This window comes from Grammomys surdaster, unplaced genomic scaffold (genome assembly GCF_004785775.1).
Source record: "Grammomys surdaster isolate TR1022 unplaced genomic scaffold, NIH_TR_1.0 125476, whole genome shotgun sequence".
Taxonomy (NCBI): domain Eukaryota; kingdom Metazoa; phylum Chordata; class Mammalia; order Rodentia; family Muridae; genus Grammomys; species Grammomys surdaster.
Genome location: NW_021620336.1, coordinates 1,027,166 through 1,055,159, shown reverse-complemented (window position 1 = coordinate 1,055,159; position 27,994 = coordinate 1,027,166). Strand labels below are relative to the sequence as shown.

General features: G+C 42.8%; 1 protein-coding gene across 1 annotated transcript; it reads left to right on the top strand.

Annotated features, from left to right (window-relative positions):
- Positions 1 to 32: 32 nt before the first annotated feature.
- On the top strand, positions 33 to 26,029 carry Mto1 (mitochondrial tRNA translation optimization 1). The gene is made up of 12 exons (XM_028786350.1): positions 33 to 329; positions 1,470 to 1,669; positions 1,765 to 1,882; positions 4,847 to 5,136; positions 10,681 to 10,793; positions 10,888 to 11,078; positions 11,402 to 11,532; positions 12,572 to 12,776; positions 13,113 to 13,284; positions 15,477 to 15,595; positions 20,922 to 21,082; positions 23,336 to 26,029. The coding sequence occupies exons 1-12, from the start codon at positions 116 to 118 to the stop codon at positions 23,459 to 23,461; spliced, it is 2,040 nt and encodes a 679-aa protein (XP_028642183.1). The 5' UTR covers positions 33 to 115; the 3' UTR covers positions 23,462 to 26,029.
- The last annotated feature ends 1,965 nt before the right edge of the window (positions 26,030 to 27,994 follow it).

Sequence of the window (27,994 nt, the reverse complement as noted above, 5' to 3'; positions counted from 1 at the left end):
CCAATCAAATGCGTCGCTGGACGCAGGCGCGCTACGCTCTGACGCACCCAAGATGGCGGCGCCCGGCCAGCTTTTCCTCTCGTGACTGTTCCGGGGGTCTCTAGCTTCCTTCGGCATGTTCCTTCTCCGAGACTGTGGCCGCTGGGCCACAGCGTCCCTCGTCAGACGGCTGCCTTTGCGCCACCTGTGCAGTGACAGTCGGGCACCCTGCAGCCCGCACTTCGACGTGGTAGTTATCGGAGGAGGGCATGCGGGGACCGAGGCGGCCGCCGCCGCTGCACGCTGTGGCTCGCGGACTCTGCTCCTCACACACCGCGTGGACACGATCGGTGAGGATCGTGGACACGCGGCTTCGGCCGGCCTAAGACGCAGGGGTGGCGCGCGGCGGGGACTCTGCGTCCGACCGAGCGCGGGCAGGGTTGTGGTGGACGAGAGTGGTGGGTGCCTGGGGAGAGAGCGCGGAGGACTGAAAAACACGCCGCTGGGAAGGTCACTGGGTTGACCTTCCCCGTATTCTCACCTCAGAGAAGCCTGAATTAAGATTTTCACACCCGTCTGCTTAAGCGACCGACGTGCTGTGTTCCCCGAGAGCTTGTTAAAGCCCTTGAGAAACGGCGCTGCTTATCGAGTTCTGTATTTCCGTTGGGTGTTTTGTGCTAAGACCTGCAGATCGCTCCGTAGCTTACGTTTTCTTTATCTATTCGTCACTTAGTGAACATTGGGTTGATCACCTTTCTTGGCTTTGGCCAGTAGTATTTCATCAAACATAGAAGTACACTTGTCACTTCACACAGATTTAAATTCATATATATATATATATATATATATATATATACACACACACACACACACACAGAGTAGTGCAAAAGCTGTGTTCTATCAACGCTGCAGGTTATGTCTAAAAACCATTTCAGAGGCCTACTAATGATTTTCATGAATGAGTTTAATGAAAACAATCCTGATTTGAAACGAAATGATGAGGACAGTTATTGTTTGGCTTTTGAGATGCGGGGGCAGGGGTGGGGTGTCTCAGTTCTTGGCTGGTCTGGAAATTTCTGTGTAGACCAAGCTGGCCTGGAAGTCACAGTGATCCTGTGTGCCTCCTGAGTGCTGGGATTAAAGGTGTACCTCATCCTGCCTGACCAAACTGAGGAGTAAGGAATTTGGTACAGTATCAAGTATTTCTTGGCTTCAAGGAAGAAAGGTAACTTTGACTTAGAAGGTTGAGTCCATAGGAATGTAGAGAACAGGAAGAAGGCGTCAACGTTTTCCGCTAACTCCTTCTCTCTTTGAAGTTAGAGGAGAGTGTTTTGGAGTTTTGTTTGGTTTTTTTGTTGGTTGGTTGGTTGGTTGGTTGGGTTTTTTTGTAAGTGAGTCTGATTAGTCTGATTACCTTTATAAACACTCTTTATTAAATAATATGTACACGGTGCTCGTTAATTTACGACGATGGTGTCCATTCTCTTTAGGTCAGATGTCCTGTAATCCTTCCTTTGGTGGCATCGGAAAGGGGCATTTGATGAGAGAGGTCGATGCCTTGGATGGGCTGTGTTCTCGGGTCTGTGACCAGTCTGGTATACATTACAAAGTACTAAACCGGCGTAAGGGCCCTGCTGTGTGGGGACTGAGAGCGCAAATCGATCGGAAACTTTATAAACAGAGCATGCAGGTGAGCACGAGTGAGGCCTGGGTGAGCACAGGTGAGACCAGGAGGGACTGTGGGCTTCTCCAACTGCTCTTTCAACTGGCATTCTCGCTTGACAGAAAGAAATCCTGAGTAAGCCCCTGCTCACTGTTCAGGAGGGAGCTGTGGAAGATCTAGTCCTTGCAGAACCAGAGCCTGGATACGTTGGAAAGTCCAGGGTCACAGGTGTTGTTTTGGGTATGTACTGGCTAACAATGCTAACACCAGCAGATCAAACTCTGTGAGAAACTAACTTTAGAGAAGAGCATACAGATGTTTTTGCTATTCTAGGAAAGTCTGGGTTTTGATGCCTGAATAAAAATAGTTTTGTAAGTAATCCTATATCTTCATTTTGACCAACATGAATCTCAGTCAGATTCTAGGTTCATTAATATTATTTTAGTGTGTAAAACTCCAGAGCATATTTGTATCTTTTATCAAGCTTCTTCTGTCCAAAGTTTGTTTCTTTTTTTTTTTTTTTTTTTTTGGTTTTTCGAGACAGGGTTTCTCTGTATAGCCCGGGCTGTCCTGGAACTCATTCTGTAGACCAGGCTGGCCTCAAACTCCCAAAGTTTGTTTCTATATTTGTTCATTTTCTGTGTGTAGCACACATGTGTGGAGGTTAGAGGGTGACTTTTGAGAGATGATTCCCTGCTCTCAACACATAGGTAGGAGGGATGGGATTCAGGCCATCAGGTTTGGCAGGAAGCACTTTTATCCACTGAGCCATCTCAACTGTGCTCCCCACCCTAATACACACTTTAAATATATCCCAACCGCCCCCCCCCCATGTATCCTGGGCCAGCCTTAAACTTGTTCAGCTTGCTTTCTTATAGAACCCAGGACCACCAGCTCAGGCATGGCCCCAGCCACAATAGGCTAGGCCCTCCCACATTAATAACTAATTAAGAAAATGTTCTATAGGGTAGCCTTCAGCTTAATCATATGGAGTTGGATTCCCAATTGCAATTTTTACCTCTCAGAATACTCTAGCCAGTGTTAGGTTGATATATAATTAGTCAGCACAGTTTCTCAGCCTCAGTCTTTCTGGTTCTCTCATTTCTGACTCTTTGCAAGGAGGAACTAGTTCAATCTTACTAGTTTCTTCTCTTCCCTCTATCAGTTACCATTCTTCCAGCTACTCTCTAGCATTCAGAAATAGATTAAACTTTTTATTTTTTGAGTGAGGTCTTCCAGTGTAATCAGGGTTGGCCTCGAATTCACACAAATCCACCTGCTTCTCATTCCCAAGAGTTGGAATTAAAAGCATATACCACACATGACCTGTTTTATACATTTTTAAAATTCCTTTAAGTTTCTGACAATTTCAAAAATAAGAACTCATGTCAGGTTTAGCCGAAATTCTAAAGTCAGTTAATTTTTGAATGAATGCTCACCAAGTGCAGCATGCCTGTGTGATTTTTAGGACCATCATGTTTCTTCTGCTGCACTTCTTAGATTCATGAGATTCATAACACAGAGCCCTCTAGAGTGTTTGAGTGTGTTTAGCTATGTGCACATGTGTGTAGTAGCTAGAGGTCAGCATTAGGTGTCTTCCACACTTGTTTATTTTTCTGCTTATTTATTTTTACATTACTGGGGGACATGTCTGGCACACTCAAGGAAGTCAGAGAACAGCATGTAGGAGACATTTCTCTCCTTCCACCTTGTGGGTTCTAGGGACCAAGCTCAGGTCACCAGACTTCATAGCAAGTTCCTTTTTGTCTGATGAGCCGTCTCACCAAGCTCTGGAGTTGCTTAGTTTTGGCAACAGTGTCTCTCACTGATCCTGGAGCTCACTGAGCCAGCCAGCCTGCTCCATCTTTCCAATGCTGAGGTCACAGACACTGAGCACTATGACCGACATGGAGGTTTCTTGTTCATGTGAAATTCTTTGTCTGGCCGGGCGGTGGTGGCGCACACCTTTAATCCCAGCACTTGAGAGGCAGAGGCAGGTGGATTTCTGAGTTTGAGGCCAGCCTGGTCTACAGAGTGAGTTGCAGGACCACCAGAGCTATACAGAGTTGATCTACAGGCACAAGCTTTTATTCATACATTGGATCCTTTTAGAGATGTAATGCGTAGAATGGTATCAGAATGGTATCAACTATAGTTGATAATATAATGTTGTACCCTGAAACTTTTCTAAGTAGGATTATGGGACTCATTATACAAAGTGGACCTATAGCACCGTGATATACATCATAAATATGTACTGATTTTTGTTAATACTTTAATAAATAATTTATATTGAAAATTAAATTTTATTGCTGGGCAGTGGTGGTGCAAACCTCAGTGCTCAGGAGGCAGAGGCAAGTGGATCTTTGTGAGTTCCAGAATAGCGAGACCTACATAGAGAGACCCTATTTCAAGGAAAAGTGGGGGCTGGAAAGATGGCTGAGAGGTTAAGAGCATTTGCTGCTCTTCCAGAGGTCCTGAGTTCAATTCCCAGCAACCGCGTGGTGGTTCATAACCATTTTTAATGAGATCTGGTACACTCTTCTGGCCTTCAGGCATACATGCAGAAGATGATGTATACATAATAAATAAATAAATCTTTTTTAAAAAATACACATACATCCATACATACAAACACACATATTGATGAAATATAAATTTGTTCATACTTTAATAAAGTTTTTAAAAATAACTACATGCCGGGCAGTGGTGGCACACGCCTTTAATCCCAGCACTTGGAAGGCAGAGGCAGGTGGATTTCTGAGTTCGAGGCCAGCCTGGTCTACAGAGTGAGTTCCAGGACAGCCAGGGCTATACAGAGAAACTCTGTCTTGAAAAACAAAAACAAAACAAACAAACAAACAAAAAAACTACAAAAAATTTTCAATTTTCTAGAGACAGGAAATTTTTCTGTAATTATTTTTTTGCAGGGATGGAGGGTTTTGGGTGTTTTGTTTCATTTCGACAGGATTTCTGTGTATAGCCCTGGCTGTTCTAGAACTCACTCTGTAGACCAGGCTGGCCTCAACCTCACAGAAACTCACCTGCCTCTGCCTCCTGGGACTAAAGCACTGGGACTAAAGGTGTGCACCACCACTGCCTGCTCTGGAATTCTGATATAAAGTACTTACGTTATATTTTGTTTTGTAATAACAATGAGAAAAATATTTTACTGGTTTTTTGTTTTGTTTCTTAATCGTTTAGCAGATGGAAGTACAGTTTATGCAGAGAGTGTAATTCTGACTACTGGGACATTTCTGAGAGGCATGATCATAATTGGATTGGAGATGCATCCTGCAGGACGTTTGGGGGATCAGCCGTCTATAGGGTTGGCTCAGACTCTGGAGAAGTTGGGGTTTATGGTAGGAAGACTGAAGACTGGAACTCCACCTCGACTTGCCAAAGAGTCTGTTAATTTTGACATTCTAAACAAGCACACACCAGATAATCCATCCATACCATTCAGCTTTCTCAGTGACGATGTGTGGATCAAGGTAAGACAGTTACAAAAGCCTAGTTTGATGGCTGACGCTAGCTTTCCACAGCAGGACATATCCTGTCTGTCTTTCTTTCTCCTCTCCTTTTGCTGTCCTTTTAAACTTTTGCTTTTTTTTTTTTTTTTTTTATTATGTATCTGTTAGTTAATTTAGCAATTGGGTCTTCTATACATTCTTTTTTTTGCTTGTTTGTTTGTTTTTGTTTTTTGTTTTTGTATTTGTTTTGCTTTTCAAGACAGGGTTTCTCTGTGGAGCCCAGGCTGTCCTGGAACTCACTCTGTAGACCAGGCTGGCCTCGAACTCAGAAATCCGCCTGCCTCTGCCTCCCAAGTGCTGGGATTAAAGGCATGTGCCACCACCACCCGGCTCCTATACATTCTTAATTTCATTGCTTCTATATAACTTACTTTGTCTACTGCCTTAGTTACTTTTCTATTGCTAAGATAAAACACTGTGACCAAGGCAACTTACAGAAGAAAGAATTTGTCGTGAGCCTACAGGTCCAGAGGGTGAGTCCATGACTGTCACGGTAGGGAGCGTGGCAGGCATGGCACTAGAGTCATAGGTTAGAGCTTAAATCTTAATCCAGCACACCTTTGGGGGGTGGGGGAGGAGATAATTGGGAATGTCTCTAGTCCTTTGAAACCTCAAAACCTATCCTCAGTGACACACCCCTCCAACAAGGCCACACCTCCTACCCTACAGTTCCACCAACTAGGGACCAATTGCTCAAATATAGGAGCCTATAGCAGCCGTTATTCATTTAAACTACCACATACAAAACCTTTCTGAAACAGTTTCATATTTACAAAGTAGAAAAACAGACTGGGAGTGAGGTGATATGTAGCTCATCAGGCAGCACCTGCTGCCAAACCGGAAAACCTGGATTCAGTCCCTGGGACCCACATGGTGGAACTCCCAAGAATTGTTCTCTGGCCTCCACATACATGCTGTGGCGTGCATGTATGCATACATATACACATATAAGCCCTTGTACGTAAATGGAATAATAAAAATCTGCAAGGCTATTATAACAAAATTCTTTTTAATTGAAAAAATTAAGATACTATTTTTATTTTATGTGTATCAGTTTTTCCTGAATGTATGTTTGAAAGTCATATATTGTGAGTATTTTACCACCTCTTTATAAAGTGTGTACATAAGTGCATATTTATTGCCTAGTGCAATAAAATGCCCATTTCTCTTTATGAAACATTTGATAGTAAGTTGCAGAGATTGTGAGCCTTCTCTAAATAATTCAATCTGAATCTTTTTTTTTTTTTTTTTTTTGTTTCTAAAATTTTTATTTATTTATTATATGTAAGTACACTGTAGCTGTCTTCAGACACCCCACAAGAGGGCATCAGATATCATTACCGATGGTTGTGAGCCACCATGTGGTTGCTGGGATTTGAACTCATGACCTCTGGAAGAGCAGTCAGTGCTCTTAACCTCTGAGCCATCTCACCAGCCCTTCAATCTGAATCTTAACTAAACACAGATGTCCTATAATATAAATGCAGTGCGGTGTTGAAATTTGAGGATTGTCATACTGATCCAGTGTTGTTATCTAATAGATAGTCCCTAGCCAGAGTCTACTGATTTCCCAGTGTCACACAGAGTCACCACCCCCACTTCTGTATTTGCATTGTTTTCACATTTATTCGTAAATTTATTTCTGTGTTTGTTTGCATGTGATGCACGCTTATGCAAGTCAAACAGCAACTTTCAGGAATCAGTTCTGTCCTACCACATGGGTAGACTGTAGTCAGGTTTTCAGGCTTGGCAGCAGCTGCCCTCACCTACTGATTTGTCTTGATAGCTCATACTTTTTGCATTATGTTTTTGGTTTTTGGGTTTAGGAGGAGGGTTATATTGGTTATTGAACCTAGGCTTTGCACATACGAGATGAGTATTCTGTCACTGAGATACACTCCCTGTCCCCACCTGTCCTTTAAATGGAAAAAGTAAGTACAGTGTTTGGTTAGAATTAAGGATTAGGGGCCTGGAGATATGTCTCAATAGTTAAGAGCACTGTCGGCTCTTCAGCAGACCCCCGTTCAATTCCCAGCACCCACATAATGGCATACAACTGTCTGTCACTCCAGTCCCAGGGGATCTGACTCCCTCTACAGACACTGCATGCATGTGATACACAGATATACATTCAGGCAAAACCTCATACACTCAAAATAATAATAATCTGAATTAAGTATTAGTAATTGAAGTCCAAAATTTTCCTGATGTGAGTAGTTCTAAATATTTTATTAATTTGAACAAGCCATTTTTATCAGTGTGTGTGTTTGCATGCGCACATGCGGATGTGTGTGCACAAGTACTATGGCATGTAGTGGAAATCAGAACAACCTGTGAGAGTCCATTCTTCTACTGTGTGGGTCCCTGGAGTTAAAGTCAGGCATCAGGCTTGGCTATGAGTCTTTTCCAGGTGAGCTGTCTTGCCTGCTTAGTACAATGACTAATTCTTAGCCTGTGTACTTTTAACTTTTTTGATGACAGGGTCTTGTTGTATATGCCATCCAGTCTTCCTGCCTGTTTCTCATGTGCTTTAAGTTTTTTATTTTAATTTGTTAGTTTGGGTGGGTAGGAATGTAGTTTACCTGGGAGAGTGCTAAGCCCTGGTTTGTTCCCCAGTACCACATGAACGGTATATATCTACCTTTAACCCTAACCCTTGAAAGGTGGAAAACAGCATCAGAGGTTTCCCTCAGCTACATAGTAAGTTTGAGATCAGTCTGGGCTACATGAGACCCTGTATTTTTTCAAGTTTAAAGCAGGCACACACTTAAAACCTAGCACTCAGGAAGCTAAGGCAGCAAGATTTGTGAGTTTGAGGGTAGCCTCTGCTACTTTGTGAGAGCCTGTCTCAAACATTTCACAAATTTGGGAGCTAGAATGAGTTAACTTTTAGATACAATTGTGTTGTTCTTTCTCTCTCTCTTTAATTAAAGGGTTTGTTTGTTTGTTTCATTTTTGTATATACATGGGAGCAAAGGTGCCTGTGCATGCTAAAGACATCAGATACTCCTGGAGCTAGAGTTACATGTGGTTGTAAGTCAGCTAATGTCTGTGCTGAGAACTGAGCCCTCTGCAAAAGCAGTAGTACATGCTTTTTACTGCTGAGCCATCTCACCCCACCCCACCCCGTACCTCACCCCCACACACACCTCTCTCTCTGTCTGTGTCTCTCTCTCTCTCTCTCTCTCTCTCTCTCTCTCTCTCTCTCTCTCTCTCTCTCTCTCTCTCTCTCTCTCTCTCGATAGGATCTCAACAGTGTAGCTGAACCAAGATTTTCTGGAACTCATGGATGATCCTTCCAAGTGTGGAGCTTATGGGTGTGAGCCACCATGTCTGGCTTGTTTCATTCCTCTTAATTTTATAGTTTTGGTTTTTAGATAGATTCTCACTATATAGCCCTGACTGGCCTCAGACTGTAGACCAGGGTGGCCTTGAGTTCTTGAAGATCCACCTGTGTCTGCTCTAGTACAGGATTGAAGGTATGGGCCACTTTACCTGGCTGTTTTACACTCTTAAAAACATGTATTTACTTGTGTGGGTGTCCTGTGCTGTGACACTCAGGTGGGAGTCAGAGGACAACTTGAAGGAGGCAAGGTGGTTCTGTCAGGTAGGTTCCAGGCATCGAACCCAGGTGATGAGGCTCAGTGACAAGTATTCTTCTCCCCTGAGCCACTGAATGATTGATTGATTGGTTGATTGAGGTGGAGTCTATGTAGCCCTGACCTAGAACTTACTCTCTAGACAAGTTGGCTTCGAGATCTGCTTGCCTCTGTCCCCCAAGTGCTGGGATTAAAGGCATGCATCACCGTCTCCTGGCTACTGAGTCATTTTGGTGGCTCAGTTCCATTCCTTTTTGATGATTTTTGAGACGTATAGATATCAGTTCATTTCATTTATATTTTTACATGTCTTTAACAAAGAACAGCTCACAGTATTATCACAACTAAACTTTGTTTAGTATTGAGGTTTTCTTGAGATAGGGTCTTGCTGTGTGACTTTAGTAAGGCTTCCTGCCTCACCTTCCCAAGTGCTGGGATCATCGACATGAAGCACTATGCCCTACTAAAACATCAGCAAAAAAAAAATTTTTTTTTTGGTGTTTTTCAAGAGAAGGGATTTTTTTTTGGTTTTGTGGTGTTTTTCAAGAGAAGGTTTTTGGGTTTTTTTTTTTTTATCTTTTTTATTGTGTGTGGGGGGGGGTTGGTTTGGTTTGGTTTTGGTTTTGGTTTTGGTTTTGGTTTTGGTTTTTCGAAACAGGGTTTCTCTGTGTAGCCCGGGCTGTCCTGGAACTCACTCTGTAGACCAGGCTGGCCTCAAACTCAGAAATCCTCCTGCCTCTGCCTCCCAAGTGCTGGGATTAAAGGCGTGCGCCACCACTGCCTGGCTCTGAGAAGGTTTTTCTAATGTACCTCTGGCTGTCCTCGAACTCAGAGATCCATCTACCTCTGTCTCCTGAGTGCTGGGATTAAAGGCATGGGCCACTACCATGCATGCAGCTAGTTTTATGATTCTTTAATGGATGGTTCAAGCTTTTGGCTTAAAAATGTTAAGAAGTAGTATATTTCAATTAAGGTAGAGCACCACCACCTGGCTAAAACATAATTTCATAATGTCCTAATTTCCTCAAACATAATTTTATTTGTATGTATGTGTGTTTCTTCCCTGTACCCCCTTGATTTCTCTCTCCCTCCCACTCCCTCACCTATGTGGCCTATGACTTCATGTGACGATCACATGCTAATGGTGGACAACTAGTAGGAGTTGTCTCCTTCCACTATGGGAACTCAGATTGACCCACATCATCATCCCTTGGGTGTGTTTCTTGCAGTAGTTTATTGACCAAGAGAGAAATGTCCACATTCCACTAGACGCTGTTTTATATCTGTTGCCCCTGTCCCCAGTATTTGTTTACAAAAGAATTTAAGTCATATCCCCCCCAGGACTTTACATATCCTAGATTTGTCAGATGATTGCCTGTACATTTTTTTCCCAGAAACTGATAATTAGATTTAGAAACTTCTTATGTTTAGGTTCACCTATTGGGATATATGTTGGTTTTTTTGGGTTTTTTGGTTTTTGGTTTTTGGTTTTTCGAGACAGAGTTTCTCTGTGTAGCCCTAGCTGTCCTGGAACTCACTCTGTAGACCAGGCTGGCCTCGAACTCAGAAATCCGCCTGTCTCTGCCTCCCAAGTGCTGGGATTAAAGGCGTGCGCCACCAACGCCCAGCTGGGATATATGTTTATTTTTGGCCAGAACATTTAATTATGTACAAACTTGATGTGAGTTAAAGGAAGTCAGTATTGTATAGGATTTATTCGGATAGGAGGCAGGCACATCAGTAGGTAAAGGAGCAATGGCCCTCATGCAGTCACAGCAGTCAGGAGCTCGGGCAAGAGAACCAGAGGTTAAGGAGAGCTTCTCTCCAAAGAGTTCGAGGCTAGTTAGGCTACTGGGGACCCTGTCTCAACCAGACAATCAGGTGAAGTCTGCAATGTATCTTCTAGCCAGAAGATCAACTGCCATGTTACTTGACTCACACCAACCCCAGAGTGGATGAGATTGTCCTTGAGAACCTTCACCTGAATAGCCATGTTAAGGAAACTACAAGAGGGCCCCGGTAAGGACAAACGTGAGTGCTTAATTACTTTAAGGAATGAGGTAAACGTTTTTCTGTCTTCAAATTCACTTTAAATTTCAATGTCTTATTCTAGATACTGTCCTTCTATTGAATCAAAAATTTTACGTTTTCCAAACCGTCTACATCAGGTTTGGTTGGAGCCTGAAGGACTGGATTCTGATCTCATCTACCCACAAGGGTTGTCTGTTACACTACCAGCTGAGTTACAGGAGAAAATGATAACATGCATCAGAGGCTTGGAGAAAGCCAAAATGGTTCATCCAGGTAAAGAGGGCCCCAGGCGCTCCTCAGTGTAAGCAGTGAGGTGGTCTTCGCCACTCCTGCTGTTGATTAGCACTCTATAAAGTAGCCCAAGCTGGACATGGGGGAACATACATCTGTAATCCTAGTACTTGGGAAGCTAAAACAGGAAGCCCTCTGCAAGTTTGAGGCAGTGTGTGGCTACATAGCAAGACCCTGTGTCAAAATATGTAAGATAGATGGAGCCCAGCATCTACACCTGTGATGTGCTCTGCTATGCTTTGAGTTCCCTCCTTGAGCCACGTGCGGCTCTTCTGACTGACTCTGTGCTCTTGTTCTTTGGTCAGGCTATGGTGTTCAGTATGATTATTTAGATCCCCGTCAGCTCAGTCCTTCCCTCGAGACACATTTAGTTCAGCGGCTGTTCTTTGCCGGACAGATAAATGGAACCACTGGCTATGAGGAAGCTGCGGCTCAGGTGAGGTTTGGTTTGGTTTTGCTTAAGACTGTGTCTCTCTATGTAGTCTTGGCTATGACGTTCACTATACTATGTAAACTAGGACAACTTGAAACTCAGAGATCTACCTGCCTCTGCCTCCCAAGTGCTAGGACTAATGGCGTAAGCCACCATGCCCACCCAGTTCCAGGTAAGAGTTTATTCAGATGGTACTATAAACAAAAAGGCCATTTTATTAGTGTGCATTTCATACTGTCTGTTGTGTTAATTATACAGATCTTGGATACAACAGTATTTCAGGCTAAGTTGAGATAGTCATTTCATATAGTATACTTGTTCTGTTTTGAAATAGGATCTTACTATGTAGCCCAGACTCATCTTTTATTTTGTTTTGTTTTTCAGATAGGGACTCATGTAGCCCAGACTGGCCTCAAACTTGCTGTATAGCCAAGGCTGCCCTTGAAAATTCAGTCCCACCTTTACCTTCCTACCACTGAGATCCAAAGCATGCACCACCACTCCCAGCTCAGACTGCTGATCTCTCTGCTTCCCTTCCCTCGTGCTGGGATTGCAGGCATGTGTGCCATGTGGCCCCAGGTTGTGGGAGATGATTTTGAAAGAACTTACAGCTAGTTTCTGAGTTCCTAGCATGTTGTAAAAATATGGAATTGCTTCTAAAATGTAAAAAAGAATATTTAATTCTTTGAAGGTATCTGTAACTGATCATATTGTTATTACTATTCTGGCTTTGTGTGTTGTGAGTGTGCATTTGTGCATGTTGAGGTCAGAGAGGTTAGATGCTTTTCTCAAGTGTTCTCACCTTATATTATTTTATGTGTATGGGTGTTATGTCCACATGTTTGTCTGTGTACCACGTGTATGCCTGGTGCCTGTGGAGGCCAGAACACGGCCTTAGATCCCATGGAACTAGAGATACAGATGATTATGAGCCACCATTGCCCAGCTCTTTCCCTGTGTGGGTTTTTTCTACATAGTGTGCTGAGTAGAGTAGCTATTTCCAGTTCATAATGGCCTCTTAAACATTTCAGTCCTCTTCTAGGGGGTGATAGCTGGAATCAATGCCAGTCTAAGAGTCAATCGAAAACCACCCTTTGTTGTGAGTCGCACAGAAGGCTATATAGGAGTCTTGATTGATGATCTCACCACCCTTGGCACCAGTGAACCATACCGAATGTTCACTAGCAGAGTAGAGTTCCGTTTGTCACTGCGCCCAGATAATGCTGACACCCGGCTCACATTCCGAGGTAACTTTTAATGAGTCTTGTATTTCACTGCTGGTGTTTATTGGTTTGTGTAGTTGTTTTGAGGCAGGATCTCTTACAGTGTAGTCTAAGATGACTTTGAATTCCTGTTCTTCTTGACCACACCTGTCAAGTAGTAGGTGACTACTACATCCAGCCTTGGGAAGTGGGTGTTGGTGGGAGCTGTTGAGACAAGGTCTCCATGTGTAGCCTGGCCAGCCTTGAATCCCATGCATGCAGTCTTCCCTGCTTTCCTCTAAGCACTACATTATAGGTGTGTGCTGCCACACCCTGTGCTCTGCTGTTCTTTAAAACCTCTTTCTCCCTCTTCATTCCTAGCCCATAAGGAAGCTGGCTGTGTGTCCCCACAGCGATATGAAAGAGCTTTGTGGATGAAGTCATCTTTAGAAGAAGGTATTTCTGTGTTGAAATCCATTAAGTTTTCAAGCTCCAAGTGGAAAAAGTTAATCCCACAGACTCCTATAAGTATTAATAGAAGCCATCCTGTCAGGTATGATTTTCAGTGTAGACTTTTCTTAGTCTTTACAGAAAAATGAGATATAGAGACATCATATGTAAACCCCCATCTACACATTTTAAATGAACACAGCATATATATATATATCATGTATGACATTAATCTTGGCAATTAGGAGGTGGGGATAGGGACCAGAAGTTTCAGGTCTGTCTCTGCTGTAGCTTTATAACAAAGTAGGGTCTAAACTGAGCTCATAAGACCCTGTCTTGAAAAATAAATTGAAAAAGAAAATAAAATGTAAAATGTATATGGCTGGGCATGTAGCTTGAATAGAATGCATGTTTCCCATAAGTGAGACCTTGAATTCTCTGCCTCCCAAGTGCCAGGTAGTAGCATATACCACCATACTTAGCAAAAAAATATCTTAATAAATATATTTATGTTTGATTATAAAGAGAGAGAGAAAGAAAGAAAGAAAGAAAGAAAGAAAGAAAGAAAGAAAGATGTGTGTGTGTGTGTGTGTGTGTGTGTGTGTGTGTGTTGCCTACATGTATATACATGTATCGTATGCATGCCTGGTGCCCAGGGAACCAGAAGAGGGTGTCATATCCCATGGAACTAGAGTTACAGATGGTTATGAGCTGTCCTGTGGGTGCTGGGAAGCAAACCCAGATCCTCAGAAATAGCAGCCAGTGCCCTCAACCCCTGAGCCATCTCTCCAGATCAATTCTTAATTTTTTGTATATGTACAATTTCTTTGTGGTTCCCATTGAATTCTTTTGGTTTTCCTCAGAATTAGAGGCTTCAAACCAAAAGAAATACAAGAATCCATTTTCTTTGCTAGGCTCAAAAATTAGAGTGGTCCCAGCTAATACATCTAATACATGGTTTACAGCAAGGAAAATTGTTTAATTTTTAAAAACATAGTATTTTTTGGTTTTTTAGTGTTATATTCTATATAATTTTTTTGAAGGATCATGTCACATTTGAGATTTTGTTTCCTTCCGTTTAGTTATGTGGCTTCTGAGCCTAAAGGATACTCTTTTGTTTTGTTTTGTTTTTTTGAGACAGGGTTTCTCTGTATAGCCCTGGCTGTCCTGGAACTCACTCTGTAGACCAGGCTGGCCTTGAACTCAGAAATCCGCCTGCCTCTGCCTCCCAAGTGCTGGGATTAAAGGCGTGTGCCACCACCGCCCGGCAGTAAACTTTATTTTTTTAAAAAGAATGTTTATCTGGCTACCAATTTAGAGACTGAAACTTCCAAAGTTAGGCAGCTTCCTCTCTTTAACCTCTGCTGAGGGTGTTATGGCCAGTTGCTTCACAGCAGCAGGAGTACATTTAAGTTTAAAAAAACTCATATGGGACTAGAGAGCTATCTCTTCAGTTAAGAGCATGTGCTGATCTTTAGAAACTGTATAGAAATATAGGAAGCTAGAAATCTAGGTGTCAAGCTTGTTCTTCTGACAAGAACTCAGTAACGTGAGCACTAACTTCGTAAAGTAGCATAACCTCCTCTGAAGAACAGAGACCTAGTCCTGTCTTAAAGTGTGGGCCTCAGCAGTATGACATTAAAGACGTACTTCCAGAGCATACATCTTTGAGGGACACAAAGGATATCTGAACCCTAGCACACAAAAGGATGTCTCCATCATAGGACTCTAAAGAGGACAGTGGAAGGCAACAGCCTCATGACAGCATAATTACTACATAATTAACAACACCACAGTTACAGTGATAAGGAGTCAGAGTAAGTGCTGCTGTTAGGGAGTTTAGTGCTCGCGCTAGTGTTCTTGAGGATGGCTTTGCACTCACAGTGCTCCTGCTCTTCACCTCAGCTGCTACGTCATAGGCGTGCATTAGCAGGCACAGAGAGTTCAATTATTTATTCTTAGATGATCTTCTTTGCAAATGTTTTACTTTTTATTTATTATTTATTATATTATTTTATTTTGAGACATATTCACTCTATACAGCCCTGGCTGGTTATACAGACCAGGGTGGTCTTGAACTCACAGTGATCCTTCCACCTCTGCCTCTTAAGCTCTAGGACTAAAGGTGTGTGCCACCACATCTGGCCAGGTACTACTACGTTTGCTCACTATACTTAGAAAAAAAAATTGAAAGTCCCTTTTAATCTAATGTTTAGTATATTCCAAGGAATTTTGTTCTTAGCTTGGTTTACAGGACATGGATCCTTTTGTTGATAAAACTTTTTCCACTGACAGTGCTCTGGATGTTCTTAAGTATGAAGAAGTAGACATGGAGTCACTAGCCAGTGTGGTTCCCGAACCCTTGAAGAAGTATGCTGCATGTAGAGAGCTCGCCAGAAGACTGAAAATAGAAGGTAAGGAGAGTTGTCTTCCTTAGGTGGTGCTATCCCTTTTCATATGTGCAGACTATGAGTGAGCAGAAGACCCATCCAGAGCAGTGTTTGCTGAGCAAGGTGACGAGGCCTGAGGACGATATAGGCTCTGCATTTTCATAGGTTTGTCCTCCAATAGAAAGCTAAACAGTAAGGAGTGCAGAACAGGGTGATTGTGGGAATGGTGGGGAAAGCTGTGTGTTGTTTATACAGAAAAAGCCTCCTCCTTGGGGAGCAGCCAGGGTGATGAGAATGTTGCATTCCGTGCATCGCTGGGCAGCAGCTAACTGGGCGGTGCCTGTGTAGAGTGATGTGTGTTGCCTGCCATTCCTGGTGTTATTTTATAAAAGGGTAACAACAAAGAGAAACCTACCAGAGATTCTAGAAATATTTTCCCAAATGACCCAATACAAAAAAAATTTAATTTAATTTAAATAATGCAGATGGAACTGGAAAGACGGTTCAGTGGTTAAAGCGTATGCTCGTCTTCCAGAGGATCAGGGTACAGTTTCCAACAACCACATCAGGTATGCTTCACAACCACCTGCAACTGCAGCTCTAGGGGATCCAAGTCCCCTGGCCTCCACAGACTGCTACAGTTGTATGCACAAACATCACACATACACACACACATACACACACGATTCAAAATAGCTTGTGAAATCTTAAAACTCAAGCTACTCAGTATTCCGAATGACAACATATAGGAAGGACTCAGATTTAACTTCACCATTACTATTTCTCTACTGAGTACTTGAGATATTGGGGTGTAGCACTGGAAACAGCTGTTTAGATGACAGATTTTCAACTTAGTGTGCAGCTCTACTTTGTTCAGTAAATATATTAGATTCCAGTTAGCATAGTCCAAAAGTGTTTATCATTAACCTATTTATAGGAAGTAATTCAGCCATGGAGTCTGTTCCTTGCTCTTTAAAGGCTAGTGCTTAGGGTAATGGGGGAGGGGGCAGCAACTGGGATTTAAAGTAAATAAATTAATGGGGGGGGGAGAAAGAGGCTACTGCTGGGCTGGAGAGATGGCTCAGCGGTTAAGAGCACTGACTGCTCTTCCAAAGGTCCTGAGTTCAATTCTCAGCAACCACATAGTGGCTCACAACCACCTGTAATGGGATCCAATGCCCTCTTCTGGTGTCTGAAAACAGCTACTGTGTACTCATAAATAAAGTAAAAAAATACATCTTTTTTTAAAAAAGGGCTAATGCTTATAAAAATTCTAGCAGCTACTTGAGATTTAGGAGAAACCACATGGGGTTAAAGTAGAATATATATGGGTGATTTTCAAGTTACTACTTGAATTTCCCCAACTTGACAAATTTCTTTTAATTCTTTTTAAATTTTATTTTTATGTACATTTATGTGATTATGTCTGCCTGTGTATGCACATGTATTCAGCTGCTCATGGAGTACAGAAGAGGGTATCTGATCCTCTAGAATTAGAGATACAGACTTCTGTTGTGAGCTGCCTGACATGGGTGAAACACAAGAGCAGCAAATGCTCACTTTGTTTCCTTTGCGTTTTTGAGACAGGGTTTCTCTGTGTAGCCCTGGCTGGCCTGGAACTTGCTCTGTATACCAGGCTGGCCTCAAAGTTCAGCAAGAGTTCTTAACCATTCTCCAGTGGTTTTTGTGTTTGTATTTTGGTGGTGGTGGTAGTGATGTGTGTGTGTGTGTGTGTGTGTGTGTGTGTGTGTGTGTGTTTGTTTGTTTGTTTAAAAAACAGAAAACCAAAAAAAACAAACGTGACCTTTAACTTTTTTCTTTGCTTTGTTTTTTGTTTTGGTTTTGGTTTTTCGAGACAGGGGTTTCTCTGTGTGGCCCTGGCTATCCTGGAACTCACTCTGTAGACCAGGCTAGCCTCGAACTCTCGAACTCAGAAATCCGCCTGCCTCTGCCTCCCAAGTGCTGGGATTAAAGGCGTGCGCCACCACCGCCCGGCGACCTTTAACTTTTAAGCCCTTTTGCCTTCTACTTTCTAAGTGCTGGGATTGCAGGTGTATGTCACCATGCCTGGTTCTGTGCAGTGCTGGAGTGTGATGATTAATATCGATTATCAACTTGACAGGATTTAGAATACAAGGATTTAGGGCTGAAAACATGCCGGATAAGTCCTCTGCCAACTGAGCTACATGCCAGCCAGCCCCTAGACAAGTTTCTTGAGGGCAGAGCTCAGTGTTATATTTTATTATCTTTCCTATTTTGCAATTTCTATTTGAGAGATGAAATAACTATGCCCATGGCCAGTGAAAGGTCTCGACTACCCTACTAGTAACATAGTTACTCTCGTTGTTGTAACAAGGTGCCAGAGAACCACCTGGAGCGTTGGTCATGGGTTTTGGCTCATGGCTTCAGGAGACAACGTCCATCCTGGTGGGAAAGCCTGCTGGTGAGAGCATCTTACTGTGGCCTGCTGAAAATGAGGCAGTTGGTCCCAGTTCATCCACAGAAAGGAGGCAGAGATGCCAGCACTCAGCTTCCTCTCTCCTCCTGTGACGTGTGGGCCTGACCTGGGGATGGTGCCACCTCTTCATTCTTTACTTAAACCATTTCAGAAACATCCTAACAGACATACTCAAATTTCCACAATGCCTTTAAATTTTGTCAAATCAGTAGTCAGTATTAACCGTCGAATCCCATTATACCCTGAGGCCTATTTATGAATCATAAAATTGTGCCAGGTATGGTGAAGCATTCCCATGTAATCCTAGCACTTGGGAGGCTGGACTATATGAAACTCAGTTTTAAAGAAAACAAAACTTTGCATGGACATGCCGTTAATCCCAGTACTCGAGAGACAGAGGCAGGTGACTCTTTGTGAATTTGAGGGCAGCCTGGTCTACAAACTGAGTTCCAGGACAGCCAGGGTTACTTAGTGAGACCCTGTCTCAAAAAAACCTTTGCATTATAATTTGTTGTATTGATGCACTGCCTTATGCCTACTTAGAACTGCCTTGTTCCGGACCGATATTAGCACTGTGGCCAGTCTTACTTACTGTCTATTGTTGGGAAGCAACACCATGACCAAGACAACTCTAAAAGAAACCGTTTAATTGAGGGCTTGTTTACCGTTTTAGAGGATTAGTCCATGGTGGTCATGGCAAGAGGCAGACAAGCATGGTGCGGGAGCAGTAGCTGGAAGCTTTACATCCTGATCCCAGCAGCAGTCACAGAGAATCACTGGGCCTTGCATGGGCTCAGCCAACACACTTTCTCCAACAAGGCTACATCTCTGTATCTTCCAAAGAGTTTTACTCACTGAGAGTCAGGTATTCAAATATATGAGCCTGTGGAAGCCATTGTTGTTCAAGTCACCACGTGGTCTAAAGTGTATGTCAGAGTATGTGTGAGCATGTGCTCATTCCATGGAAGTCAAAGGACAACTTACAGGAGTCAGTTCTCTCCTTCTGTAGATTCTGAGGAGTGAACTCAGGTCTTCAGGTGTGGCAGAAATTCCTGTACACTGTGCATACCCTACCCCCTTTATTGAAATGGGTCTGATACAGTCCAGGCTGATCTGGAACTTGTTTATAGAACCTATAGTGTAGTGCATGCTGGGTAGTAGGTGTGTCATGACCCACACCTTTAATCCTAGCTCTCGGGAGGCAGATGTGGGGGATCTCTCTGAGGCCAGCCTAGTTTACAGTGAGTTCCAGGACAGCTGGGGCTACACAGTAAAACTCTGTCTCAAAGAAAAGGGAGGGAAGGGGGGAGGGAAGAAAGGAGAAAAAAGAAGTTATCCTTTGTTGAACAAGATGGAAGGACTGCCTCAATTTAGATTTTGTTAAGATTTGTTTTGGTTTGGTTTTTACTTTTTTTTGGGGGGGAGGGGGTTCGAGACAGGGTTTCTCTGTATAGCCCTGGCTGTCCTGTAACTCACTCTATAGAACAGGCTGGCCTCGAACTCAGAAATCCGCCTGCCTCTGCCTCCCAAGTGCTGGGATTAAAGGTATGCGCCACCACCGCCCGGCTGGTTTTTACTTTTTGATTATGTTGGAGGCAGTGGCACAGGATCTGCCTAAGAACTGAGAAGAGGGAATTGGATCCCATGGAACTGGGTGAATGGTGGTTGTGAGCCATCTGACATGGTTGCTAAGAACTGGACTCAGTTCCTCTGAAAGAGTAGTGTGGACTCTTAAACCCTGAGTCTTCTCTCCAGCCCTCAACTCTTGTTTTAAGGTAGATTTTGCTGGGCCTGTTCTCACAGGCCTGCTGTCCCAGCTTGGGAAATGGAGGCAGGAGTGTAAAAGGTCTTCCTGTTCAACTCAGCCTGGGACATAACTCAGCAGTAATGGTAGAGTGTGTCTTCCTGCCTAGCACTCAGGAGGCCCTCGGTGTCCCAGGCTTTTTATTACTAGGACCACCAAACAAGGTTGGTCTTTTAAAGTTTGGCTTTAATTTTCTAAGAATAGAATGCTTGACAAAATAATTGCCACGCTCTCTTCATAACATTACTTCTTAATAAAAACCTTTTTTTTTTTTTATTTTGGTTTTTCGAGACAGGGTTTCTCTGTGTAGTCCTGGCTGTCCTGGAACTCACTCTGTAGACCAGGTTGGCCTCGAACTTAGAAATCTGCCTGCCTCTGCCTCCCAAGTGCTGGGATTAAAGGCGTACACCACCACTGCCCAGCCAATAAACACCTTATATAAATTGTAAAAATTAGGTTTACCAACTGAGAAAGCCCATATCTAAAAATTACTGTTTGGGGGCCGTGGTGGCATAGCCTCTGGAGGCATAGCTGAGTAGTAGAGCTACTTGTCTGTTATGTATAGGCCATGGGATTAATCCCTGGGGCCACCCTGCACTATACACATGCACATACAGCTTCTTGTAAAAATCACTTAGAGAAACATTTTCTTTAGGACTTAATATTTAATGTTACAAATGAGATTTGCACGGACAAGACAGTCAGAGTCAGCTGGGCATGGTGGCAGATTCATGTAGTGTTCCCACTTTGCAGTACAGTCTGGATAACAATCAGCAGTTTAAGGTCATCCTTGGTTGTATTCATCTCCATGGTAACCTTCGGTTCCCTTTTCCTCAGGAAGGAATGGTCATCCTCAGGAGGTTCAGGGTCATGCTCACTGTGTGGCAAGTTTGAGGCTAGCCTGGGCTACATGAGAGTCTGTTCCAAAACAAAACAAGAAAACAGACTATCTACCTCACCTACCTCAAAGTGTCCTGTTGAATGAGATGATGCGTGTGTAAGCTATTTGTAAATAGTAAAGGGTTATCCAAGTATAGGTTATTAGTGTAATATGTGTATCAAAATATAATTCTAATTTTATTCACCAGCCACTTACGAGTCAGTATTGTTGTCTCAACTACAAGAAATAAAGGAGGTTCAGCAAGATGAAGCTTTGCAACTTCCACAAGATCTAGACTATCTAACAGTCAGGGATGTGTCATTGTCCCAGGAAGTTCGAGAGAAGCTACACTTGAGTCGCCCACAGACGGTAAGCAAACAAGCAGTGGGAGCAAGTTCTAAGCAAAGCCAACAAGGGCTAGTACTTTAATTATAAGAAAGAGCTGATGCTGCGGGTTATGAGCACTTGTGAAGGGCCTTGGGTTTGGTTCCCAGCCACCCACATGGTGGCTCACAACCATCCATGACTCTAGTTCCAGGAAATTTGATCTCCCCTTCTGACCTCTGAGGCTATTATTGCATGTGCATGATGAACGTACATACACGTGGGCAAAGCCTCATATGCATAAAATAAAATAGTTCTAAAAAGGAAAAGAAATCTAGCCTCTTATTTTCTTTCTGTAGGATAGATGTTGATCTGTCTCTGTGAGAGATGAGAAAGCTGAGCTTAATTGAAGTAACTGGTCATATGTATATATGTCATATTTTATATATATATGTGTGTGTGTGTGTGTGTGTGTGTGTGTGTGTGTGTGTGTGTGTAATCATATGACATAATCCTTTTAAGTTAAACTAGAATACATTTTAGTGGTTTCAAATCATTCCCTGGATCCCTCTCAGGATTCCATATTTATTTTGTAAGCTTCTAGGAGAGGAGAGCTAGAATTCTCCCACCCCGTGATTTAGTCTTAACTGTGTATGTACTTCAAAATGTTCTTTTCCTTATTACCTAGTCGTTGGTATTGTGCAACCACTGAGGCAAAGCAGTTTAATGCAAGCATTCAGTTTTATTTCTTATATTAAAAAAAGATATTCTTCTCTCCTCCCCCCCATAATTATTAAATTACAAGCTAGAGGTGGGACTTTGTGTTCCCCTCACCCACTCCTGGAACTTGAGCAGGTCTTGTCTGTTGTGTTTTGAAACACTGTTTTCTTTCTTAGCATCATCTTAGCATCATCTGTCCTCTCTTCCTCAAAGATCCTTGTGCTTTGAAGGGAAGAGTGTTGGTACAGATGTCTCGTTTATGGCTGAGCATTCCAAAGTCACATGGTTTCCATATGCTGGCAGTTGTGAATCTGTGTGAATTGCCATCTATACTACGTATTTTCAAGAAAGGAAGGGAGGGAGTGGGGGAGGAAGGGAAAGATTTCTTGTTTTATATGTATGAGTGTTTTGCCTGCTTCACATGTGTGCCTGGTGCCTGTGGAGGCCAGAAGAGGGTATCAGATTCAGATCCCCTGAAAGTGGAGTTATGGTTGTGAGCTAGCCACCCCGTGGGTACTGGGAGCTGAATGCTGATCCTCTGAATCAGCAACAGGTGCTCTTAATCACTGAGTCGCCGCTCCAGCTCTCCCACAGACTTTTTTAATGGAAAGAAAAAGATATTGTAACATTATGGGAAGGGGGAAGAAGGGGGTAAGAGTCTTTGTAGCCCAGGCTGCCCTTAAGATCTTTCTGCCTCACTCTTCAAAATACTAGGATTGCAGGTGTGTACCAAGACCTGAAAGTAGCTTGCTTTGTTGGGATATGGTTTCCTTCTGTGACCAAGCTAGCTTCAAACTTGTAGTCCTTCTGGCATGATGCCTCCTAAGTGCTGTGATTACATGCATGTCCAATTTTCTTACGATCTAGCCGAGCAGTGGGAACACTTGCCTTTAATCCCAGTACTTGCATATAGTTAAGGAGACAGGTGGACTGCTTTGAGTTCGAGGCCAGCCTGGTCTATGGAGCAACTTCCAGAACAGCCAGGACTACACAGAGAAACAAACATACAAAAACAACGATATGCTCTTGCATACATCATTTTAAAACTTCTGAGCTGAAGACATAAGTCATGTCTCATTTCCCTTATCCTCTTTACAAACCCATTTTTAATGACATTCAGATTTTTTTTATGGGTATGAATGTTTTACCTTCATGTATGTATAGGCAACATGTGCATGCCCAGTGCTTATAGAAAACAGAAAAAGAGGGCACACTGTAAATCCCCTGGAACTGGAGTTAACAGATGCTTGTGGGCTGCCATGTGGGTGCTAGGAACTGAACCTGCATCTTCTGCAAGAGAAACAAGTGCTTTTAAGTACCAAGCCATCTCTCCAGCCCGCAGATAATTTTTAGGAGCTGGCTTTGATGGCATCTGCCTGTAGTCCTAACTTCTTACTTGAGAGACTGAAATGAAGGAGGATCTCTTTAGCCCAAGAGTTCAAAAGTTACCTGGTCAGTGTAGTCTGACCCCCACTGAGAATCTAACTAGCTTACAGCCTGTCCTATAAAGAGCTTGTGGGGAGAGAACATCTGATTTGACATCGCTCATTTTGGTTCTTTTGTCATCTTAATTCCTAGATTGGGGCTGCTAGTCGTATTCCTGGAGTGACACCAGCTGCCATCATCAATCTGCTCAGATTTGTGAGGAACACTCAGCAAAGACAGACAGCAGTGATGGAACACCAGACCAATCAGTACTTGTGATGCAAACAAACTTGAAGACAGAATTCTAACTTGCATTTCACAGAGCTTAGGGCAATGGTTCTCAACCTTCCTAATACAGTACCTCATGTTGTGTTGAGCCCCAAACACAAAATTATTTCATTGCTACTTCATACTGTGGTACTGTTATGAATCATAATGTAAATATCTGATATTCGATCCCTGTGGGGGTCTCAACCCATGAGTTGGGAACCCCTGGCTTAGAGAGTATGAATGGGGAATAAAAATGACACTGAAAACACTGTTAGGTGACTTTACGTTTGTCCTTAGAGGACAGACAAAGGTTACAGTTATGCTTTTTTCATGTATCTGGGCAAGATAGTGAAAAGCAATGTGTAATTGTCTCTGGGGCTCCTATTTCTATAGATCATATAGCATTCATCATAGTTAAGCAAAACTAAACCTGAAACAGTGTGGTGGATCCGACTTATAATTCCCTATCACTTAAGAGGCTGAAACAGGCAGACCAGAAGTTCAGTATTGACCCAGCTCTCCAGTAAGACCTGGTCGTAGGGAAACAGGAGCCACTTACAGAGCCTGCACTCCTCATCCTGCCTACTTTGTCAGTGACTCAGAAGAGCTCTCCCGTCTTCTGTTTTCTTGATACTGGTAAAAACAATGGGCATCCTTTTCCTGACACTCGGGGCATTTCCACTCATTCTCCGAAGCCCTACTCCTGCCTACTTACTTTTAACTAAATGGTATTCTTCCTCTCTTTTTCTTCTTCAGCTCCCTCTCCATGGCAGCTGCAGAGATTTACAGTGTGCCTGCTCTGTTGTTCTCTCAAACTCTAGTAAAATTGGACTTGAGCTTTAGAAACAAAGTACTCAGAAAGATGGCCCAGGGTCTTGCTACATTTGCAAAAGACCTGAGTTCTGCTGCCAGATGATATCTGTAACTCCAACTCAAAGGGTCTGATGCTCTCTTCTGGCCTCCAGTAGTAACAAGACCTCCTTTGTACCCTGCCTCAAGTAAAAGCTTTGAGGAGCTTGTTCTTTTTCAGTCCAGGCTCTTCAGGAACTACCAGTTACTATGTAGATGTTGCCAAGTTAAGAACACCACATACATACAACCAGTCCAGAAATGACATCAAGAAACCCAGTTAGAACCCAGGCAGTGGTGGTGTACACCTTTAATCCTGGTATTCAGGAGGCTGAGGCAAGTGGCTCTCCAAGATGGAAGCAAAAGGAAAGAAGGAAGGCAGAAAAGAGAAAGAAAGAGAGAGACAGTTTTAAAGATAAAAATCCCAGGGAAGTTGACTCCAAATGCCTGATGAGTGTGTTGTTTTGTCAAGTACAAGGGTGCTGAGTCCATCAAGGCCTTTTTAAAAACTAAGGAGACTAACTCTGAGACTCCTAAAAAAAACACTGCAGTCCAGGAGTAGACATGCTGAGGGTCTCAGGCCCCAGTGAAAGCCTATCTGCAAGTATGGAGACAGATAGATTCATGGGACAACCCATCCCTCATACTGTGTGCAGGGCACTAGTGTCCTTATGGTGCTTCTCCAGGTAAAACTAAAAGTGGGGAAATTTTTGAAAAATGAATTTGTAGATTTGCTATTCATATGTGAGGTTAATTTAGTACACTATACTCAGGTACACCAAACCACAGGCTTATTAACCTTTTAGCCATCTGTCTTGTTACTGTAGCTTAGGAAGCAGAGAGACAGCCTTAAGTTTGGATGAAAAGTGAAGGCTGTACAAAACCACCCAGATGCACTCAGCTAGCTTTTTTTTTTATCTTGAGAACAGTCTTCTGCTGGTGTTCTATTTTACATCATGTACATGTAATCAGGGGAGGAGCTGAAGAAATGGCTCAGCAGTTAAGAGCAGTAGCTGCTTTTTCAGAGGATTGGATGAGTTTCAGCACCATGATGGCTCACTACAATACAGTAACTCCAGTTCCAGGGGCATCCAGTGCCCTCTTTTAGCCTTCATAGGCATGTGGTACACAGACATACATGCAGGCAGGCAAAACATCCGTACGCATGACTTTTTTTTTATTCTTTAATCTTTTATTACAGTGCATGCTTTATACCCCTCCTGGCCCATCTTCCAACTGTTCTGCATCTCTCACCTCCTTCCCCCCCCCCCCCCCCCGGCACCCTGTCTCCCAAGAGGATGTCCCCACCACCCACCCACACCCCACCAGACCTCCCCACTCCCTGGGGCCCCAAGTCTCTTGTTTAATGCTAGTACTTGAAAGGGGAGGCAGGAAGGTCAGAAGTTCAGTCATCTTAAGTTTGAGGCTAGCTAGGGCTACATGAGCCTGCCTCAAGTAGGTGTATGGGAGTTATCTGTAGCCCATGCAGTTTCTAATTTTAGAATTAATTTGTTGGTTAAAAACTTAGAACATTCAAATCTTAGATTTTAATACTTTTGAAATTTTCAGTAGCCAGTTTTAAACATTAATGAAAGTACTATAAAGCAGACAAATTTATTTTGTAAGCTGGTTAAGGGATGGATGTTAAAAATGGTCATACAATAAAAATGTTTGATGATGCAACTGACCTGGCCATGATTTAACATTAAAGCAGTCCATCCATAGTAATTGAATTGTGTTTGGTAGTGCTGTATCCTCCTTCCTTTTCTGGTACATGGGCAGTATGTAGTCCAAGGCCTGCATTGGGGTAACCAGTGTGGCTAGCCTTTATGGGTAGGCTAGGGGATGAATATAGCCAAGTGGGCCAGATGATCCTGCTTTTCTCTTTAATGTCTGCCAGCCCGTTAGCCTGCCTAGGGAGAGGCCCCCATGTCTGCTTAGGGTTCAGCTAGAGTGTTTTCAAGGCTTCCAGTCACTTTGGCCTTAGACCGTAAAGTCTGATTATGGGGGAGGCAACCAAATATTTTGATATGTATAGTTTCAGGTTGTCATTTGGACATAGTTCAGTTTTAAATGTGTGTTCCATCTAATTTTAGTCTTTCCAGATCAGGTCTGAATTATGGATTATGTCTTTTAATACATAATCTTTTAAAAGATCTATTATTATGTACATTGGTGTACCTGTATGCGTGTCTGTATGAGGGTGCCATACCCTTGAAACGAGAGTTAACAGTTGTGAGCTGTCATATGGATGGTGGGAATTGAGCCTGGGTCCTTTGGAAGAGCAGCCAGTGCTCTTAATTGCTGAGTTCTCTCTCCAGCCCCCTTGATACTTAATTTCAAAAGGTAGGCTTTATTTTAGTCAGTACCATATGTGCATGTGTACAAATACATAGGCTACATAGCAAAATTTAGCCTGGAATATAGGTAGCAGTATTGCACATTTGAGAAGTGTAGTGCACACCTATAATCCCAAAATTTGAGAGGCAGAGACAGGATTGCCTCAGATTGGAGCAAAACATACAAAAGGCTAGCTGTAATCCCAGGCTAGCTGTAATCCCAGCACTGGGGAGGCAGACTGAAGGAAAGCCACAAATCAAGGTCAACTTGGTTTACCTAGTACCTAGAAGTTCCAAACAAGTTGGAGCCACACAGCAAGGTGTGTTCAAAAATAGGGGTTTAAGGAGTGGGTGGCTGGAGAGATGGCTTGGCAGTTAAGATTGTTTGCTCCTCTCCCAGAGGACTTAGGTTCAGTTTCTACATGGTTGTGAACACCCATCTGTAATAAAAGTCCAGGGGATCTGATGCCCTCTTTTGGCCTCCATAGGTACCAGGCATGGGTGTGGTACACAGACATACCTGCAGGCAAAACATACAATAGAAAAACACTATGCAAAATAAGGATGAACCTTAAGACATACTGAATCAAGGGGTGGGGGTAGAGGGCAGATTCAGACAGATACACCATGAACTCCAAGCTAGCTGGGCTACAAGAGTTGGGCTTGTCTCAAGAAGGAAAAGGAAAAAAATGAATTTTAGTGTATGTGAATATCTTAGCAATGAGGGAGTAGGGAAATCTCTTGCAGTTTTCTCACCTCTTTTGCCTATACATAATGATGATAGAACTATTGTAACATAGGATTTTTAAATTTTAACTTTATTAAGTCTCTTGTAGGGATCACAAACTGAACTCTCCAATACATTTATTCATAGGCCTTTCAGAGATTTCCATCGCATGACATCAACACTATTTAGTACCATGCAATTGTTCCCTAAAAATAATTTTTCTTCAAAGTTAGTACTGAGAAAACAATGCATTTGAGTTGGTACTCTTGTTATAGAAGTTCCCAGAGACTTGCAAGTGATGGAAGTGACATTGGTGTCACATAAACAGTAATGGGTGAGAGAGTGCTTAGGGTTAAATAACAAGTAACCTCCCAAACCCCCCCCCCCCAAAAAAAGTAACCTGTCCTTCTGGAAAACAAGATGGAATGCTTCTTTTCCTTTCATACAAGACATAGAACCCACTGTTCAATCCTCTACAGTACAGGTCCTACAACCTGTGATGAACATAATGGCTTAAAACACATATAAGGCTATCTTTGATGTTAGTTTCAACCCTTGTTCTCATAAAATGCATTTCAGGCACAGGCTAGATGAATTTGCTTTGTATCAGTTTAGTTCTCAATGCAG

Bases quoted from the DNA above. Each gene is read 5' to 3' on its own strand.
- Mto1 (XM_028786350.1), top strand. From the start codon at position 116: ATGTTCCTTCTCCGAGACTGTGGCCGCTGGGCCACAGCGTCCCTCGTC. The intron at 330-1,469 runs GTGAGGATCGTG...CATTCTCTTTAG, and splicing joins ACACCGCGTGGACACGATCG to GTCAGATGTCCTGTAATCCT. The intron at 21,083-23,335 runs GTAAGCAAACAA...CTTAATTCCTAG, and splicing joins ACTTGAGTCGCCCACAGACG to ATTGGGGCTGCTAGTCGTAT.